This window comes from Staurois parvus, unplaced genomic scaffold (assembly GCF_062004578.1).
Source record: "Staurois parvus isolate SC_StPar_1 unplaced genomic scaffold, SC_StPar_1.0 ptg000243l, whole genome shotgun sequence".
NCBI lineage: Eukaryota > Metazoa > Chordata > Amphibia > Anura > Ranidae > Staurois > Staurois parvus.
In genome coordinates this window covers 15,732,247-15,754,095 of record NW_028318039.1, presented here as the reverse complement: position 1 = coordinate 15,754,095, position 21,849 = coordinate 15,732,247, and the positions used below count along the sequence as shown (strand labels likewise).

Here is a 21,849-nt window from a genome sequence, read left to right as displayed (position 1 = left end):
TAAAATCTGAGCATTGTACGCACCACTGTCTGTGTTAAATGGTTTGCCTCAACCCTCTGGCTGCCACTTTTGCTGGACAGCCTGGTCTATTAAAGGAATTGAAAAATAACAGACTTACTAGCTAGATCAACAGACAAAAATAAAATAAAAAAAGCTTAAAAAAACTAATGTGGCCACCACATCTAAGAATTGGTAAGCCGAAATATATAACATTTTTATTTTTGTGTTTAACACCATTTTATGCAATCAATTAGGGGTTAAAATTTGAGGGGTTAAGAATCGGTAACATATTTTAAACCCAAGAACAAAGATGTAATGTACAATATTGCACCGAAGAACAAAAGTGTTATAAATTGCAGTTTCCCAGTCCTTAGATGTGGTCTCTACTTTATTTTTTTTTTTACTTTTTTTTTTAACTTTTTCACCTGGTAATCCTGCCAGTACTGCCAGGATGATGGAGAAGGGGCCTTAGCAAAGACACTGTCACTTTGCCCTCTATGGGAACAGTGACATTGGCTATTTAAGTGTTAAGGCTTTGGCCAGGGAGGTTGTTTTAGGCTAGGTTCACACCTATACAGTTTGCATTTGATCCATTCCTGCAGTGCTTTTTGCACATGCATTTTTGACGTATTTTTATGTGTTTTGCGTTTTGTTTTTTCATTCCAACTTGTTGTTGGGAAGTTAAAAACACAAAATGCATCAAAAACACATAAAAAATGCACTACATGCTTTTCTGCAGCTTCTCCATTGAAGTCTATAGAACAAAAAACGCAATGTTTTGTGTTTAAAAAAGACCCTGGCTCTTTCCAAAAAACGCACTGGGTGAAAACGCGGAGATCTGATCCTGTCCCATAGGAAGTCATGTTAAATGGACTTCTGTTTGTTTTTGCAAAATGCTATGGAAAACACAGAGGTGTGAACCTAGACTTGCTGTAGGAACAGTTTTTTTGCTTTCTGATACTATGCAACACTGCAGTATTTTCAATAGTTTTCAGCATAAGCCTTTAACCAAATCCAACATTGCAAGACTAACTGCTGAAAAATAATTACCTTCTTTTGCACTTGCACTTTGCTACATTTGTAAAGAGCCGTCTAGTTGTACCTCTAGTAACCCACGGATCAGGTTCCCCCAGAGCGAGGAGTGTAAGTCCTGGTTCATTTGTTCACCAGGGCCCCTGATGGTGGGGATGGACTTGGAGTAAACCGAGACCAGATCGCGGCTCCGGAGTACACCTATCCATGGTAAAGGAATTCGCCAGAGGGCCCCGCAGGGATAGAGTCTGATGTGAAGAGGCAAATATGCCCAGGCCAGGTGGATGGATGGATGAGCGAGAGCGTAGTCAGACAAGCCGAGTCGGTAGCCGTGGGAGCGGTACGGTACAAAGCGGCGGGCAGAGAATGGTCGAGTCACACGCCAGGTCAGCAACAGAAGATCAGGTCCATAAGGGGGCATCCAGGAGAGAGGTCAGGCAAGCCAGGGGTCAGAGCAGGAGAACACAGCAAGGTCAAGATGATCCGGGTCAGCAACAGTAACTCAACAGCACAGGTACAGAATCAAGGACACAGGGATGCAGGAAAGACCATTCGGCGATTCCTGTCAGTGCAGGGTGGATTTAAATATTGCGCCCTGCGCTGTCATTGGTGCCAGGCACGCACTCGTGGCTCCGAGTGCGCATGTGCGGATTTCGTCTCAGCCGCGGCCAGCCAGGACCTAGTGCCCGTACACCAGCGTGAACGGGCACACTGCGCCTGCGCCGAGCCGCGGATCGTGGCAGCTCCTGACAACATTTGTGCCACCCATGCTCACACTTTGCAGTCATACGTTCTTTCTTCCTGAATACTCCTAACATCTTGCAATGCATAGTCTGTCACCTCAAAATGAATTCCATAATAATACATCTGAAAATTAAGCCTGCTATGTTTAAAAGAAAATGATTGCAGTTTTTGAAAAAACATTTTATTCAGCTTTTTTGTATATCTGTCTGGAGTTTTCCCCAAAAGCCTGAACACATTTTCAAGCAATATTAAATTCAAGAACAAAAATGTATTATGTTGCAGTTTACTAATGCTTAAATGTGGTAGACATGTTTGTTTCCCTTTTTTTAGGCTTTTTTCCTTTAATAATATTGGCCAGTAAATCTGTTATTTTTCAACTTTCTTAAACACACCAAAGCTGTCTTACTGTGAAGAATCCTTTCCGTATTTGGAGATGAAGTCTTTTTTCCTCCAGATGTAAAGATTGCCCCTTGTCCTCTGTGATGACCCTAAAGTGAATAACTACACCGAGTTCACTATATGGGAACATCTATGTATTTATACATGTTAATTATATCCCCCCTTAATCTCCTTTTCTCTAGAGAAAATACATTTAGTTCCTCTAACCTTTCCTCATAGCTGAGCTCCTTCATGCCTCTTATCAGTTTGGTTGTCCTTCTCTGCACTTTCTCCATTTCCCCAATATCCTTTTTGTGAATTGCTGCCCAAAAACTTAACTGCATGTTCCAGATGAGGTCTTACTAATGATTTGTACAGGGGCAAAATGATGTCTGTCTCTGGGGTCTGTATGTCTCTTAATAGAAGAAAGAATTTTGCTTGCTTTGGAAACCGCAGCTTGGCATTGCATTCCATTATTAAGCTTGTGATCTACCAGAACTCCCAGATCCTTCTCCACCATTGATTCCCCCAGTTGTACTCCCCCTAGTATGTATGATGTATGCGTATTCTTAGCCCCCAAGTGCATAACTTTACATTTATCAACATTAAACCTCATTTGCCACATAGTTGTCTAATTAAACAGGGCACTGAGATCTGCTTGGACCTGGTAAGTTGGAGAGCCACTGCAAAGCTTGGTGTCATCTGCACAGACTGAAATGGTACTTTTAATCCCAAACCCTGTATCATTTATAAATATATTAAAAAGTTAGGGTATACCACTAATAACCCTAGACCATTCAGAGTATGAATCATTAACCACTGCTCTCTGAATATGATCTTTTAGCCAGTTTTCTGTCCATTTACAAACTGATTTTTCCAAGCCCGTAGGCTTTAACTTACATTTTAGCTGTGTGTGGGGAACTGTGTCAAATGCTTTTGCAAAATCCAAGTATACCACGTCCACAGCCACTCCTTTGTCTAAGGTTTTTGATTGCCTCCTCATAAAAAGAAATCAGATTTGTTTGGCAACTTCTGTCATTCATGAATCTATTCTGTTTGTTGTCTAAAATAATAGCACAGTACCATAGTTACAATAGTAACGTCATACTGTCTGCATTATTATTATTATAATACAGGATTTATATAGCGCCAACAGTTTGCTCAGCGCTTTACAATATAACGGGAGACAATACATCAACAATACAGTTCAATACAAGAGGGATAGGAGGGCCCTGCTCCTTGGAGCTTACAATCTAGGAGATGCCTCTCTCACTTCTGATCCCTGCACTCAATATGTAGTGCACTGCTGAACCCTGCACTCTGTACGTAGTGCACTGCTGAACCCTGCACTCTGTACGTAGTGCACTGCTGAACCCTGCACTCTGTACGTAGTGCACTGCTGAACCCTGCACTCTGTACGTAGTGCACTCCTGAACCCTGCACTCTGTACGTAGTGCACTGCTGAACCCTGCACTCTGTACGTAGTGCACTCCTGAACCCTGCACTCTGTACGTAGTGCACTCCTGAACCCTGCACTCTGTACGTAGTGCACTCCTGAACCCTGCACTCTGTACGTAGTGCACTCCTGAACCCTGCACTCTGTACGTAGTGCACTCCTGAACCCTGCACTCTGTACGTAGTGCATTCCTGAACCCTGCACTCTGTACGTAGTGCACTCCTGAACCCTGCATTCTGTACGTAGCGCACTTTTGAACTCTGCAATCTATACGTAGCGCGCTTCTAAACTCTGTATGTAGTGCACTTCTGAACTCTGCACTTTGTATCCTGCAGTCTGTACCTAGTGCACTTTTGAACTCTGCACTTTGTACCCTGCACTCTGTATGTAGTTCACTCTTGAACTCTACACTCTGTATATAGCACACTCCTAAATCCTGCAATCTGTACACAGTGCACTCCTGAACCCTGCTACATAGCTCACTTCTGAACTCTGCACTCAGCATATAGTGCACTCTTGAACTCTACAGTCCGTACTTAGCCTGCTCCTGAACCCTGCACTCTGTACACAGCACACTCCTGAACCCTGCATTTTTTTTGTAGGTAGTGTGCTTCTGAACCTTGCACTCTGTATGTAGTGCAATCTTGAACTCTGTACTCTGTACATAGTGCACCCCTGAACTCTGCACTCTGCACATAGCGCACTTCTGTACTCTGTATGTAGCGCATTCCTGAACTCTGTACATAACATACTCCTGAAACCTGCACTGTAAGTAATGCATTCCTGAACTCTGCACTCATATGTAAGCACACTAATAGTATTTAGCAAATGCTCCTTTAAGACCATTTCATTGTTAATGCAGTTTGCCACACCCACCATTGATACGGTGCGCTCTTCCCCCTTTGATTGGGGAAGGGGGGGTAGTTGAGTTCCTCAACCTATTCTCTGATAAAAGGCCTGGGTATCTAAAAGGCTTTTCCACTCAGGCTGTGGCTGCTTTAGAAAGAAAACACACTGTAATACTGGCCATACATGGATAGAAAAACGTTCGTTTTTTTATAAAGATCTGTCATTGTATCGAATTGTTTTCCACACGTAGACATATTATCAATCGTTAACAATTCTGGGGTAACATTTTCACACGCACACGTGCTGTACGTTTTTCCAAACTGTTTATGAGCAATTCCACTACTAATGTTTAGAAAACTGTGGAAACTCACTGCTGTAAGACTGAGGATCCATATGGGATTTACTGTATGCTTTCCAATAACTGATGTGACTTCAGTGGACATGTACATTAGTGGTAGAGATTCCTTGCCAGTATTTTGTGTACCGCAGTACACTTCAGTTACTGTTTTTTAAATTTTCGCAGATAACAATCCAATTGTAACACTGGCAAAAATAAATAAATATTTTAATTTATTGTAACATATTTATACACATTTTTATTATCAGCAGTACACACTTAATGGGTACTAGCTATAAGATGACTGATTTCAGGAGGTACTAGCTAAAGACAAAAGTATTTTAAAAGGTACTCTGTTTCATTTATTTGAATGCATACATGATAAAATCATACCACTATATCTGGAACCATAGTAAGCTGTCCAGACATAGATGAAAAGGATCTTGCATCTGAACTGCTGCATGAGAAAAATTATTGTAAGTTGTTAAAGTGTAATAAAGACAAAACATTTTTTTAGTTTTGCATAGAGTGGAGAGGGAATAAAGCACCTGCCAATTTTAGGCCTTGTTTACGCCATACATGCAGAAAAACTGATGGAAATTGACGCGCAGATTTAATTTGCAGAGGCATCAGTTTACATCAGTTTTCATGCGCGCTCCAATTAGTTTTTTTACACGTTGCAGATACCTGCACAGTGTTGTGGTGTGAACAAGGCACATAGAGAACAATTGATTTTGTTGTGCAGAACGCATGCAGAAAAACTGTTGTCTTTGCACCATGTTGTGAACCAGCCTTTATTGTTGTCTGTGCCCCATTGGGGATATTCACCCTCTCTATTTGCCCTGTTTACTGTTATCGTTGAAAGTGAAAATAAAAGAAAATCCAAATGTTGAGTTGTCTCCACAAAAGGAATAGAGGGGAAATCTTCCAACTAGTTCTGATGACTCTGGTGGCACATTGGGATTCCCTTACTTTGCAGGGATTTCTTCTCACTTACTGTTTTGGCTATGGGACTAGAAGTGAAGGGAAATCTCCCCAATGGGACACAGATGCAAAAAAAAAAAAAAAATACTGACAGGAGTTAAAACCCTCCCATTACTCCATACAAGATGAAAAAATTTTTTGCCTTTAGTTACACTTTACGTGGCCCATGGGCAAAAATATACTATACAATATATATATAAATAAAATGTACTATACAGTACGAATACTGGTATTAGTATATCAGATATTCAGAAAGTCACTAAGAATAAAACAAAAAAGATAAGATGTAGACAGAAAAAAGAATCTAGTGACTTCAAGGTTCAGATTATATAATAATTAACTGATCCATTTTATGTTCCAAAGTGATATATAAATAATTTATGAGAGCCTGTCCCAAACTAACCTTTTTAAGGGGGGGGGGCATCAAAATATGTGGGTTAAACATTTCTAAAAAAATAATTTAAAGCATTGAACAATATAGGGTTTATTTTCGATAGAAGTAATCGGCAGATTTTATAGCCGCTATTGGAATAAATAGCAGCCATAGAATTTGTCCGCTGTAAATCACAAGGCAGATGGACTTGATGGAGAGCCAGTCTTTCAGAGTTCCTCATCAGGCTCTGCCCACCATTTAGCCACTGTGCTGCCCAACGGCTATTGCTGTATTTGGGTATTGACATCAGCCATCATTGCCGCCCTTTTTTGGGGAAGGGATGAGTCACTGGTTGTGACCCCGGGACCTGTGCAGGAAGTTGTCACATTCATGACAAATTCTCAGCACATACTCTCTGTATGCCTACTCAGTCTAAATTACCACCGATTTCCTAATCTGCAGGTTGTTTGAAAGGGACCTTATCACAAAGTGTTGTAAATGCTTTATTGAATGCCCCCCATAGTGCCTTAGAGTGCTCTTGTAAGATGTTCAAGGGTGTGCAGGCTCTAGAAAGTATCTTTGCTGCAAGCCAGTTTATCAGAGTGGTAGTTGAAAGATCAAGGTACATTGGAAAAAAACGATTTAAAAAATTTGAGACCTGAAGTTACCATTTTTTTGTTATCTATTCTAGATTTTATTACCAGACAGTTTAACAGCCCTAGTCACATTGGAACAAAAAAGAATTGGAAATTAAGCAATGATTTACTGTCTTGGTGGAGACATCAGCAGAAAACTAAAAATATACACTCACCGGCCACTGTATTAGGTACACCTGTCCAATTGCTTGGTAACACAAATTGCTAATCAGCCAATCACACGGCAGCAACTCCATGCATTTAGGCATGTAGACGTGGTGAAGATGACTTGCTGAAGTTCAAACCAAGCATCAGAATGGGGAGGAAAGGGGATTTAAGTGACTTTGAACATGGCAAGCTTTCCGGTGCCAGACAGGCTGGTGTGGGTATTTCAAAAACTGCTGATCTACATGCACAACTATCTCTAGGGTTTACAGAGAATAGTCCAAAAAATAGAAAAATACCCAGTGAGCGGCAGTTGTGTGGACAAAAATGCCTGGTTGATGTCAGAGGAGAATGGGAAAATGAGGCAACAGTAACCCATGTCAATATGGCCAAAATCTCTGAGGAATGTTTCTAGCACCTTGTTGAATCTATGCCATGAAGAATTAAGACAGTTCTGAAGGCAAAAGGGGGTCCAACTCGGTATAAGCAAGTGTATACTGTATTTGTGTAAATATGTGGGAACTGGCTGTCAGGGTTGTAAACTGTGTCACCCAGGTTTCTCAGTTGCACGTGGTAAGGGGCTCTACAGCTTTAGTGAATATGCCCCTTTAATGTTCTGGATAGAGAAGTATACAGTATCAAGGAATATGCTTTGTTCATATTTCATATCTGAAGTTTACAACCACTTTAAAGAAATTAAATCACAGTGTCAGCATAATAGCCAGGAAGTATCCGTAATGCCAATTTTTTGTGTTCCTCTACTTTATTAAAATAGGATAATTTACTGTGGGTCCCTAATTTTATTGGTTCATTCACTTTTAGAACTTTTTGTTGCTTGATGAGATTTCAAAACCCGCTGTATACCAGCCAGAGGAAAAAGAAGAAGACCAGCTGGTACAAATTCAAGATCTGACCTGTTACTGGGACAAGGTAAGAGTTGAATGTACACTGATATGCACTTTTCACTGTTACCTTTCACAATATATTATTCCCAGAAATGATGAGCTAATCTCTCATCCCAAGTCACAAATAGTGAGAGCAACTCTGGGCTGTTTTGGAAGGACTGATACAATTTGTGTATTGTCTTTATAAGGATGTCTCAGTGAGAAGTACTATATAGGCTGCATTTCAATAAATAGATGTAATTAGATGGTAGAGAGCTGGGTGAGGCTTCAGGTGTTGAAAAGAACCGGTTTCTTGCTTGAACATGCTGTGTATAATTATAAATCTCTTGTGTAATTATAGTATTTCATTTTGAAGCATGGCCTTCAGTACATTCACATCATTAATCCTTCTTTTGAATGCTATTAGATTACAGCGCCTTGAGAAAGATTGACCATTGTGAGCCTGTAATTCTGATATTTGTTCTGATGTTCAGCTGGTCAGTACACTGTGTTTTCCTACTAACAGTAACCTCTTTTAAACTATTTAGCCACAATTATATTTTTCACGTTGTACAGTCCTGCAAGCACAGTTTATTCCCTTCTATATTTAAAGTTGATCTCTAGGCAGCTCTGTCTTTATGAATACATCATTAAATTTTTTTTCTCAAAATGCAAACAGTGTAACTACCTGAATTTGACTTGATATTAGCCTCTTATAGTCCTTGTACAGCAGAGTTCTGACTGGAAGAGGGAGATGGAGCAAAAGAATCTCGTCATTTGTGCTGCATGTGCTATTGAGGAATATGTCAATAGAATTACATAGCGGAGAGATGAGCTTATCAGTCTGCTGCTTCTTTTTTCACTGTTCAGTCACAGACTGAGGAGGGGCAAAAACCATGTTTCACAGAGAAAATTTAGTTTTTCTCCTCTATCCAACAGGGCTGTATTGTGTGGCAGAGCTGTGTAAAATTCAGAACTAGATGGGCAGAAAAACAAATCCTTTACCAAGTAAAATATTAAAGTGATATTGGAGGTACTTTTTTTTGTAAACCACACATATTGTACTTACCTGCTCTGTGCAATGGGTTTGCACAAAACAGCCCCAATCCTCCTCTTCTCAGGTTTCCTGCCAGTGCTTCTGGCTCCTCCTCTTCTCCGAGTGCCCCCATAGCCAGCTACTTGCTCTAGGGACACTCGTGCACGTGCGCTCCAAAGCCCCGCTCTGTATGTCCATTAGACACACAGAGCGGGGCTCCCCCCCCCACTCCCTCTTCACTGGCTGTAATTGAAAGCAGCAGGAGCCAATGTCTTCTGCTGCTGTCAATCAGCATAATTTTTTTTTTTTTATTGCTTTCTGTTTCTTTTTTTTCATAACACTGTGACCAGAGTAGAATAATGTTATCATAGTAGCTTTAAGCTACTTTGGGGAAGTGATCAGTATTTTTTTTTTACACATTATGATTACTTCCAGCAAATAATTTCTTTGCTATAAGCAAGCATTTAACTGACTGAAATTGATTCATTCAAGTTTTTTTGTTGTGATTAGCTGTGATTGGTCAAAGTGAATCACATGACACAGATGGGCTGTGATTAGCAATTGTCATGTGATCTGCTGTCAATGGTCACAGCAAGTCACATGGTATGGGCCGGTAAACAGATCTATCATCGGCTGTGCACACAGCCGGTGACAGATCTTGCCACAGCGTGGGCAAGATCTGGGAAAGACGTCATATGACCTATAAGTCCTGCTTGGCCGTCATTTTGCTGTTGGCTGGGTGGGAACAGGTTAAACTATATATTTTGCAGTTTGCCCGGAATGTAACATTAAAGGGTAACTCCACTTTCATGGGAAATATATTGCAAATAAAAAAAATTGCATATATAATTGCGACAAAAACTATATTATTATTATTATACAGTATTTATATAGCGCCGAAGGGTGTGCTCAGCGCTGTACATTAGCGAGGGGGACAGAACATGAGACAATACAGTACAATACAATACACGAGGGGTTCGAGGGCCCTGCTCTTTGAGCTTACAATCTAGGAGGGAGGGGATAGTGGTACAGGAGGAAGTGGCTGTGGGGGATGGAGTGGTAGGAGGAATGGAGGAGATCGGTTGTTAGGTGAGGGTGGCGTAGGCTTCCCTGAAGAGGTGGGTTTTCAGGGTGCGCCTGAAGGTGAGGAGGGTAGGTGACAGTCTGATGGATTGGGGTAGGAAGTTCCAGAGGATGGGGAAGTCCTGGAGAAGTCCTGCAGTCGGGCGTGGGAGGAGGAGACCAGGGAGCTGGAGAGTAGGAGGTCCTGTGAGGAGCGAAGGGCACGGGCAGGGTAGTATTTGGGTATCAGGTCAGTTAGGTAGTTTGGGGCAGCATTGTGAATGGCTTTGTATGTCAGTGTTAGTAATTTTAATTTGATGCGCTGGGCAATCGGGAGCCAGTGGAGGGATTGGCAGAGGGGGGTGGCAGATGTGGAGCGGTTGGTAAGGTGGACGAGTCTAGCCGCTGAGTTCAGGATAGACTGGAGTGGGGATAGCATTTGTTTGGGTAGGTCAGTGAGAAGGGAGTTGCAGTAGTCCAGGCATGAGATGATGAGGGAATGAACGAGTTGTTTAGTAGTGTCTGGGGTGAGGAATGTACGTATCTTGGAGATGTTGCAGAGGTGGAGCCTGCATGACTTTGAGTGATTGGACATGAGGTTGGAAGGAAAGGTTTGAGTCCAGGGTGACACCCAGGACTTTGGCGTGTGGGGTGGGATTGATGGTGACGTTGCTAGTCGTGATGGAGAGGATGGGGGGGGGCGCAAACTGTGGGGGAAAACTAGGAGCTCGGTTTTGGACAGGTTTTAACTTGAGGAAAAGGAGTGACATCCAGTCTGATATGTCGTTCAGGAGGTGGGCGATGCGGGCGGAGAGTGAGGGGGTGAGGTGAGGGGTGGAGAGGTAAATTTGTGTGTCGTCGGCATAGAGGTGATAGTTGAAGCCTTGGGAGTGTATCAGTTTGCCAAGGGAGGAGCTATATTGTATTTATTGTTATTAAAAAAGATATTTCCTTTTCAATTCATAGCCTTGTAATTTTCTGTAAAATTAAATGTAATATAACATCCTGAAGGCGTTCTATATACAGTTGACATATGAAACACCCCCAGAAATGGCATTTCCTGCTTGTGCTAACTGATTTTCCCAGAAGTCTGCACTAAGATACAAGTCAGATTTTAAGTTTCCTCAGCAACAAAAATGTCATTTTTGGTGAGATACTCCCAAAGGGCGATTCACTTCCAAAGTGTTGATGACACTGCAATTTTCCATATTAGAACACTGCAAGTGCATCAGCTAATTAATAATGAAAAACGTTGCACCTATTTCTACATGTTGACATAATCAAACAGCTGTTCCGTCAGAGCAGAAACAGATAGGAATCTGCAAGAAAGTTTGTTAAAATTCTTGCAATGTAGAGGAGATTTTTTTTTTCTTCTTAACAAAAATGGAGTTACACTTTCAAATTGGAACAGTTATTAGAATCTCTTAACATTCTTTAATCTCTCTGTTCCACATGTGAACATTTCTTTCACCAGGCACTGCACTTCTTAACAAATAACAAACAGTATGGCATACATTTTTTTTTGGCACTGACATTGTATTTACTTCTTATACCCCAGCTGGTCCTACACAGTAGTGAATGTTGGAATGCATCAACCAAATTGGTTGTTGTATTCAGCCATAATGCGTAGCTGGACTTTCTCACAGAGGGTGACTCCTCATTGATTTACAGTTGGCAGTTCATTAACATCCATGGGAAAGCTGAGGATTGCTAAAGTCTCAGGCCTCATAAGAGATTAGCTAGTTGGGAGGCTTGTGCAGGAGACTTCTTTAAGCTTCTGTGGTGACAACTCTGTTAATAAACTGTCAGTCTTCACAGGGTTAATTATAGATAAGAGCTGACTGCTAGTCAGTCCTTCACTTCCTGTACATATTTGGCTATTCATATCCATGAACTCAAGATAAGACACGATAATGGTGTGACAGTCCAGTAACCAACATAATATTGCACATAATGAAGGTACAATTTGTCACACATCAATCATGAAATTAATTGTCTGTTTGTCTTCCTCAGAAGGGGACACACACCTTGAATGTGACTATTTTGGAAAACCATTAAATCAATTGGTTTAATTCTGCTTGAATACAAAACGGAAAGATCAAAGTCCACATGAACATGTCTTTTCTAGAGAATTAAAAAAAAAAAAAACATGCACGGAGCAAAGTGTAGCATCCCATGCAATAAATTATTTATCACTTTATTGAAAACAGGAAAGTACAAGATGATGGATTCTAATTGGTTGATATAGTTACAGCACTTGGCTTAGCTTCTTGTGATATGTATTCACTTGGCACCCCGCTAACAGTTCATTTACTGCTAGCAGGTGGCACAGCGATGTGTCAGTCACGGTAAACTTCCTGCTCCCTGTTGACCTGTGCTGTGAGTTTGTCAGCAGGTTGCAGCCAATAATTTAGGCTCTATAACTGCTGATCGGCTGTGGCCAATCACAGCACAGAGTTCACTGTTTACAAACACATGGACCTCTGTACACAGACATCGATCTGGCTGTTTCTTCTCCCTGAAATCAACTCGGAGTTCATGGAGAAAAAGCAGCCTGATCTGTGAGTAAAAGCATCACACATTAAACACTTTACATGTGTTAGGCACACAGTTAATACCTTAAATTCCCCTTGATGTTAACCCCTTCCCAGCCAGTGTCATTAGTACAGTGTACAATATTATCACTGATCCCTGTATTAGGGCTCATGTACACTGCAGCTGATAAACTCACGTTCAGGAGCTTTTCTGCATTTTTTTCAGCAGCCCCTGAACTCTCCCTAATGTTTTTCTATGTGCCCATGTACACATAGTCATTTACAGGCAGTTGAGTTTACAGTCGTTTTTTTGAACGCAGCAAACTTGCGTTCAGGAGTAGATGTTAGCAGCGTTTCAAACACCAAATGCGTGTAAACGCGGCTAACTGCGTTTATTAGCGTTTGCGTTTAGAAGTGGTTTTTGACAGGTCCATATCCAGGGCATAATTCACTAAGCGGTATCCTACTGCATCCGAGTATGTGGTAGAATGCCGCATCCGAGTATGCGGTAGAATACCGCATAGCATTTTTAAAAAAAAAACAATTTGAATCCACTAAAAAAGGCTACTAAAATACCGCATGATTTTATCAAGTTATGCAGAATTTTAGTAGTGAAAAGCATGGATCATGTTTCAGCTGTCCAGCGGGGTTCCCACTGACAGCTGAATGTAAAAGAAAGAATTGCCGGAAATTAAAAAATAATTTTAAAAAAACGGCGTGGGGTCCCTCCCTCCCATCCATACCAAGCCCTTCAGGTCTGGTATGGATTTTGAGGGGAAGCCCCACTCCCAAAAAAAAAATGTTGTGGGGTTCCCCCCCAACCCAGACCATACCAGATCCTTATCTGAGCATGCAGCCCGACAGGTAAAGAAAGGGGGGGGGGGCGATAGAGTGCCCCTCCCCCCCTGAACCATACCAGGCCACATGCCCTCAACAAGGGATGGTGCTTTGGGGTAGGGGGGCTCCCCCCCCAAGGCACCTTGTCCCCATGTTGATGGGGACAAGGGCCTCTTCCCTACAACCCTGTCCGATTGTTGTGGGGGTCTGCGGGCGGGGGGCTTATTGGAATCTGGAAGCCCCCTTTAGCAAGGGGGCCCCCAGATCCTGACCCCCTCCCCCCCACGTGAATGAGCATGGTACTGCTACCCATTCACAAAAAAAAAGCTTTAGTGTGGAAAAAAGATAGGAGTCATTCTTTGACAAGTTCTTTAATAAAAGAATGTCCCTGAAGTAGATCCAATGTCAATCATGATATCCGCTGCCACCACTGCTAGGAAGAAAAAATAGAAAAACGCTCTGCCACGGTTGCTGGCCCCCGGCTGTCTGCTGAGAAGCTGGTTTGACAGTTTTTAAATATGTAAGGAATGGGGCCATCACATATGTGACCCCGTTCCCGTGTGACGTCAGTAACCAGCATGCATCGGTCAATGATGTCACACAGGGGCAGGGTCACACGTGTGATGTTACTGGGTGGCCCAGCCCCTTACATATTTAAGAACTGTTAAACCAGTTTCTCAGCAGACGGCTGGGGGCTAGCGACGGTGGCATAGGCTTTTTTTTTTCTTCGGTGTGGCAGTGGTGGCAGCGAACATCGTGACATTGTGATTGACAGTACCCCATACTCATTCACGTGGGGGGCCGGGATCCAGATTCAGATAAGCTCCCCGCCTGCAGACCCCCCACAACCACCAGCCAGGGTTGTGGGGAAGAGGCCCTTGTCCCCATCAACACGGGGACAAGGTGCTTTGGGGGGAAGCTCCCCCCTACCCCAAAGCACCCCCCTATGTTGAGGGCAAGTGGCCTGGTATGGTTCAGGAAGGGGGGGGGAGGCTTGCCCCCCTCCTTTCCTGACCTGCCGGGCTGCATGCTTAAATAAGGGTCTGGTATTGATTTGGGGGGAACCCCACACCATTTTTTTGTTACATTTTGGTGTGGGGATTCCCCTCAAGATCCATACCAGATCCAAAGGGCTTGGTATAGACGGGATGGGGGACCCCACACTGTTTTTTTATTATTTTTTAATTGCCAGCAATTCTTTCTTTTACACATTAATGCATGCTTTTCACTACTAAAATAATGCATGACTTGATAAATAACTCCTGCTGTGTTTTAGTAGCCTTTTTTAGTGAATTTACTATTTTTCAGTGCATTCTGGGCATTTGGGAAGGTCTCCTGAGGTTCTCTTTTAAAAAGCTTCTAAACGCAAACCTGCATAAACACGTTATGGAAACGCAGCAAAACTGATGTTTTTTAACCTAGGTTTTCCAGCAGTCAGTTTCTATAATTCAGAAGAGTTTTCCAAACGCAACGTGTACATGAGCCCTTAGTGTCACTAGTGAAGTCAGTGTCAGTCAGTGTCCCTCCCAGTCAGTGTCAGTTAGTGCCAGATTACTTGCCAAACTATAACAGTCACACTGTATGTTGCTAATCACCGCCATTACTACTATATGTCTGTATAGATCAGTATCTTGATCACGATCAAAACTATTCTAGTGTCTCCAGGAGTATAGTTTGGTTTTTACCAAAAACATGCAGCAGAATAAATTGTGGCCTAAAGTTAAGAAATTCGATGTTATTGGATATGTTTTATAACAGAAAATACAGTTTTTTTTCAAAATGCTAAAAATACAAAAATTGCTAATAAATAAAAAAACCCTGTGGCAATCAAATACCATTACAGGAAGCTCTATTTGTGTGAAAAAATGTATATAAATTTAATTTGGGTACAGTGTTGAATGACCGAGTAATTTAACTTGTTTAAGAGTTAACTTGGTTCTAAAAGCTCAAGGTTTTTTTACCTTTATGTATTATTTTATGCATGAAGGTAAAAACCTTCTGTGTGCAGCGCCTCCCCAGCCCCCCTTCCCCAATTCTTACCTGTGCCCCTTCCAATCCAGCGACATTCCCAACAGACTCTGCTGTCTGGGGACCCTTTCTCCTCATTAGCTGAGACAGCAGCGGGAGCCCATTGGCTCCCACTGCTGTCAACCAGAGACGGTGAGCCAATGAGGAGAGAGTGGGGGGGCGAGCCGCGGCTCTGTCTCTTGTGGATGCATAGAGCAACGGCTTAGGGACAAGCACGCAGTGGTGCCCCCAGGGCGAGTGGCTTTCTCTTGAGATGCTGCTTGAGGGGGAGGAACCAAGAGCACTGGCGGGACCCAAAAAGAAGAGGATCGGGGCTGCTCTGTGCAAAATCACTACACAGAGCACGTAACTATAGCCATGTTTGTTATTTAAAAAAAACCTAAGCTTTAATGTCACTTTAAAGTAGCACAGTGCTGAATAGCAAAAGTTTCATGGTCATGAAGAGGGAAAAACCTCCCGGAGGTCAAGTGTTAATTGATGCCCAAAAGGGGTGTTATTTATAACTGGCACAAACAGATATTTATGACAACCAATTAGAATTGTTCACTATGTAGATAACATAAAACTGACACAACTGGGTAAATAATTGATTACCATATGTTATACCATTCTTCCGTTTCCTGCACAATTGTTAACTAAAGTCCAAGGGAATATCCGCTTTGGTAGTGAAAACAAAATGTCACTTGCCAATGTTCTACTTTGCTCTGCAGTATGATTTGTAGACTTGTGTAAAACTTCACAGAAGTAATATTTGGTTAGTATTCTGATGTGAAGTTTTTATTTGTAACGTGTGCATATACTCTGAGTTTGATTTTTAAAGTTTTGTGTGCTGTCTTCCAGCTCCCCCTAATATTTAAATTTATTGAGTAACATGCAGCGGGTAGCAGTTCTTGAACAGTTGCAGGCATTGTATTGATCATCTTAGTTCTTGTTAGATTAGATTTTTACTATGTACATTTTAACTGATCTGTTTTTGTTGACTTGCTGCCACCTGCTGGTACTTTTGCAGAATAAATTCTCAATATTATCTTCTAAATTTATGGTTTTGTAGAAAAATGTGTCTTGCAATTAATAAGATAAATTGTTAAGAAAGAACACAAACATCATGGAAGTAAGAAAAGTTCTATTTCTACTGATCAGTGATGTTTCTAATAATGCTGTTACATTAGCAGAACTTTTAAAACATCTGTAGACTGATTTTTAGTGAAGTCTAGAATAGCGTATACTATCTAGGACAGTGTTTCTCAACCTTTTTTCAGTCAAGGCACCCTTTAAAATGATGGACAGTCCCGAGGCACCCTTTAAAATGATGGACAGTCCCGAGGCACCCTTTAAAATGATGGACAGTCCCGAGGCACCCTTTAAAATGATGGACAGTCCCGAGGCACCCTTTAAAATGATGGACAGTCCCGAGGCACCCTTTAAAATGATGGACAGTCCCGAGGCACCCTTTAAAATGATGGACAGTCCCGCGGCACCCTTTAAAATGATGGACAGTCCCGAGGCACCCTTAAAAATATGGACAGTCTTGAGGCACCCCATTCTAAAATGGGGTGCCTCGAGACTTTACATAATTGTAAAAGGGCACCCCATTCTGAAATGTGAAAAACTATTCTAATAGTTTTATATAACACAACATCCACACATGTAGGACACCCAACATTAGAGGAATTGTATTCTTCCAAAGCAAATACACTTTTACACACTGGTACCAACTAGTATTCCAGTGTTTCTCTTCTCCCTCAGTTTTCTTCATCACTGAGCTAATGTGACCCCAATCCTGATGGAGAGGGGCAGGAGAGCGGTAATTAAGGATGGTGTGTAGGCAGCCAACATCCTCCTTATCAAGTCATGATGTCATTGGTTGTCAGGACACTGGCGGCTAGAAGGTCATAATGGTGTACAATGAAAACCTGTGGCTTTGTGTAACTAATAGTCAGGCTTGTTCCACCTGCTGGCTTTTATACAAGTTTTGGGCAATTTTTAGACATTTTGCCAAGGCACCCCTGAAGAAACCTCAAGGCACCCTGGTTGAGAAAGGCTGATCTAGGAGTTCATGTTTTGTTGAGTGTAAAAATACCTGGACAGAACACCTTTAAGTGGAAAATTCTTACATTTTTAATTCAGTTCAACATTTGCATAAAAAGCCCCAATTTTAACCAGTACTAACTTCTTAACCAATGCCAGGAGGCATGTGCTGTATTGAACATACACACGCAGTGTTACTTTTCTTCGTCACGGCAAACACCATATGCCATTTTCTGCATTTTCAGTGTAACTGTCGGAAAATAAAGCCATAAATATTTTTGCATAGTATCCTGTGGAATTTTTTTCCCCCAATTTTTTTTAAGACTTAAATAGAAAAAGTAACATTTGTCGGTTCTGAAAACCTTGACCAAACTATATTTGGTAAGTAAGAAGGAATTTATGATGTTCTTTTCTTAGTGCTTGGCAGATTTTTACGAACAAACTTATATCATGTTTTCTGTTATATCTGGTGAATGATCTGCCTGTAGATTTTAGGGCCAGAACTATGACAAACTGTCTCATATGAATGTGCTGGAACATAGCCTATGTTTTAACTGCAAGTTAGCTCTATTTGTATTTCTTCCTCATTAGCATGCTTTTCTCAAGCCAACAGCACCTTCCTCCAGTGTATTTTGACAAGGTGATAGTTAACATCTTTGCCTTTAGCTGCAGCATAGTTATATTGTCACTTATTACCAAGCCTTATTTGGCTGCAAACTTGTAAGCCATGTAATCATTGGTATTTAAATATCAACAACAGTCAACTTTTTTTTTTTTTTTTTTTTTTTTTTTTTTTAGCTTTGGATAGAGGATGGATTGGGCAGATGAGCTTTTCTTGCTGCATGCTTTCCATGTTTGGAAGAGCTCCTCTTTTTTTTATCCTGCTTGTGTCCACACCGGAAATTAAGGATATCATCTAAATAGGGATCCATTCAGCAGTAAAAACCAGATGGAATTTGTATGCCTTCCCACTCAACTACAAAAATCTCCCCAGAGAGGTCACTGGCAGCAATAGAATCCTAGAGTTGGTAACTTTTCTCCAGTTATCAAAAACAAAAAAATAGACTGGGCCATAGTCAGGCCTCTAAAGGTTATTGATATGGGATGACTATGGCTTCCTAAGTGCTATCAAACGTTGTACTTGCACCATTAACAAAGAGAAATTTGCCAACTATTGTAGTGTGTGCAGACTAATTCCTGCAAACTCATTTTAACTTTTTTCCCTTGTTGAGACAACTAGGCTGATTTACTAAACGAGTATAGAATCTTTGCAAAAAATGTGTGAATATTAATTATCCAATCGTGCTAGCAAATTCCTTTTCACCTTAAATACCCAATTGTGCACAGATGCTTCTCAAATGCTTGGATAACAGTTTTTGAGTAAATATTCAAACTTTATCCAGTGTCAGCATTTGAATGCAGCATGTATACAGTAAAGGGATGTTCCATTTTATGTGGAAAATTTGTGATTACTCTACACCAAATACTCAGGTTGATTTGCTAAAGGCAAATTGGCTCTTTACTTTGCAAGGGTAGTTGCACTGTGCAAGGAAGTTTTTCCCAGAGCTTGGTGAATGTGGCGCAATTTCACTTTGAAAACAATACTCAGTCATGTTTAAGGAAAATGTTTTATATATATATATATATATTTTGCTTGCACGTAATTGGATTATGAGCTCCTCCTCATTCATTAACCACTTAAGGACTGCCCTATAGCAGATATACTGCTACAGGGTGGCACCTGTGTGCAGAATCACGTTTGTGTGTATATATGTATGTCATTCACCAGGTCCCGGATGGTAATTACCCGCTGGCGGTTGGTGATTACCGAATATATCTGACGGGGAGGAAGATTGTTTTGTTTACAAACAATCTTCCTCCCTGTCAGCTTGAGCACACTGCTCGGAATGGCTGTGCACAGTACAGCCATCCCGATCAGTGTGCTTATAATGAAGAACACACCCCCGCCCTCTAGTAAAACACTCCCAGCACACAGTTAACCGTTTGATTGCTCCTCACATTAACCCCTTCCTGCCCAGTGCCATTAGTAGTGTCAGTGTTTTTTTTAGCACTGATCACTGTATTGGTGTCACTGGGGTGTCAGCGACACCAAGTTAGTTCCCCCCCCCCCCCGTGTCAAAATGTCAGCCGCAGATACGCTAAAAGTCGCTGATCGCCGCCATTACTAGTAGAAAATAAAAACCCATTATCTATACTGCCATTTGTAAACGCTATAACTTTCACATAAACCAATTAATTTAAATGTATTGAGATTCTTTTTTTTAGCAAAGACATGTCGCAGCATACATTTTGGCCTAAATTTATGACGAAATTTGATTTTTAAAATTTTTTTACTGGACATGTTTAATAGCAAAAAGTCCAAAATATTATTTTTTTTTCTCAAAATTGTTGGCCTTTTTTTGCTTATAGTGCAAAAAACAAAAAAATGCACAGATGATCAAATACCACTGAAAGAAAGCTCAGTTCGTGGAAAAAAAAGGACGTAAATTTCATGTGGGTGCAGCATTGCATGACCGCGCAATTGTCAGTTAAAGTAACAATTAACTCATATGATAAACGTGTTCTTTTGAGTTCCAACTTTATACAACACAGCACTGTCTTAGAATGGAATAGTTGTTTTCTATCTTATCCTGGGGGTTTACTGTCCAATGTGTAATTATTATTGTCTATTAGTATATAAAATGCAATTGCTATTCTCTAGTTGTTTCTGTCTGTTAAGTGTGTAAGAGATTGCACAACTTTGAATATTTTTTGCTTGACTGTAGTGGTATTATATCAAACATTGTTTTATTTGCAGACCTTGGAAGTGCCAACTCTTCAGAATATGTCATGCAGTGTGAGACCTGGGGAATTGCTGGCTGTAATCGGACCTGTTGGAGCAGGGAAAGTGAGTATCATTTTCCTCTCCCTCTTTCTCTCCTCACGCTCTACAAACCTCAAAACTGTGATTTTACAGCATAATGAAAGTGCTGATACTTTCTGTAGTCTGCATTCAGAGTCAGTCATTGGGCTCATGGTGAAAGAGAACATGTATTTACATTGATTGTCCCCATGCATTCCAAATGAGTGATGAAATGCCAGAAAAAAACTGCTTGGGGTGTTACTTCTTTGTCAAGACACAATAGTCCGCTTAGTTTACCTTACCCTGATGTATTGTATTTTCTTATGGGAGGCTGGTTGTTTGAAGTATTCTAGTGAAAGGGAAAATAATGCATTAACATGGACTGAAATGAAGAACGGATAGAACACAAGTTAATGCATTGTGAGATAGCTTTGTTTCATGTCAAATATAGATGCACACATCTTAATAGAATTTATTGTGCTTAAAGCTGAATTCATTTTAGCTTGGGTTCACACATGTGGTCCGATTTACAGGTCCATTTCGGTGCGAATATTCAAAGTAGTTTTTCAACAGTTCAGGTGCGATTTAGATGTAATTCTGATTTGAATTGGCAAGGCTCAAATTGGGTTCACAACTGATAACCTGTGTGATTTAGAAGCGTTCCCATTTAAGTCAATGAGCCTGTAATTCGCACCAGACCCGCACCGCACTGCACTGCTCAGAAAACGCACAGGACTTTTTTTTTTAAATTCAACTGCGGGTGCAATATATATGTGTGTGTGTGTGTGTGTGTGTGTGTGTGTGTGTGTGTGTGTATATATATATATATATATATATATATATATATATATATATATATATATATATATATATGAGTAGCCACAAAAGAACCCATGTTATTTTCTGTCTCATGCAAATGAATGCATTCTAAAATGCATCTGAATTCGCACGTGTGAACCGGAGCTAAAGGTTTTCTGGTTTAAAAGCATAGCAGTGTAAGGAAAAGGCCAAATAATGTCAATTTACACATCTGCAATTCCTAGCAATATGAGAAAAGGCAAATTACCCGCCCAGGACTTGACGCCCTGAGTAGGGGGTTTGTGCCAACTCGTTTCACTAAATTGTGTTGTTTTAACCACCCCATCCCATTCTCACCGCGCATGCGTGGCGATCGGTGGTGCGCTGTGTCCCTCGGACACAGCGGGTCACCGGTAACGGAAAGAGCCGAAGATGTCGACTCGGTCATGTGATCAGCTGTGTCCAATCACAGCTGATCACATGTAAACAGGGAAATGCCAGTTACTGACATTTCTCTCCTCTCGAGCTGTCACGCTGACAGTTCGTGAGGAGAGGCGTTAATCAGCTTTCCGTGGAGGGGACATGTACACTGATCATCAGGGCACTGATGATCAGTGTGCCCTGATGATCAGTGTAGCCCCAGCAGTGCCACCTGTCAGTGTCCATGAGTGCCTTGTGTCAGTGCTCATCAGTGCCTTGTGCCAGTGCCCATCAGTGCTACATCAATGCCACATATCAGTGCCTACCAGTGCACATCAATGCCACATATCAGTGCCCATCTGAGCTTCCTTTCAGTGTCACCCATCAGTGCCAGTCAGTGTCACCC

The 21,849-nt window shown here is 41.3% G+C and overlaps 1 protein-coding gene across 1 annotated transcript in view; it reads left to right on the top strand.

The window, feature by feature from the left end:
- ABCC4 (ATP binding cassette subfamily C member 4 (PEL blood group)) overlaps nt 1-21,849 on the top strand; it is a 400,044-nt gene that overhangs the window by 122,917 nt on the left and 255,278 nt on the right. The window contains exons 9-10 of the mRNA XM_089680483.1: nt 7,776-7,883; nt 20,181-20,270. Coding sequence (XP_089536609.1) covers nt 7,776-7,883; nt 20,181-20,270 — 198 coding nt within the window. The remainder of the gene's footprint in view (nt 1-7,775; nt 7,884-20,180; nt 20,271-21,849) is intronic.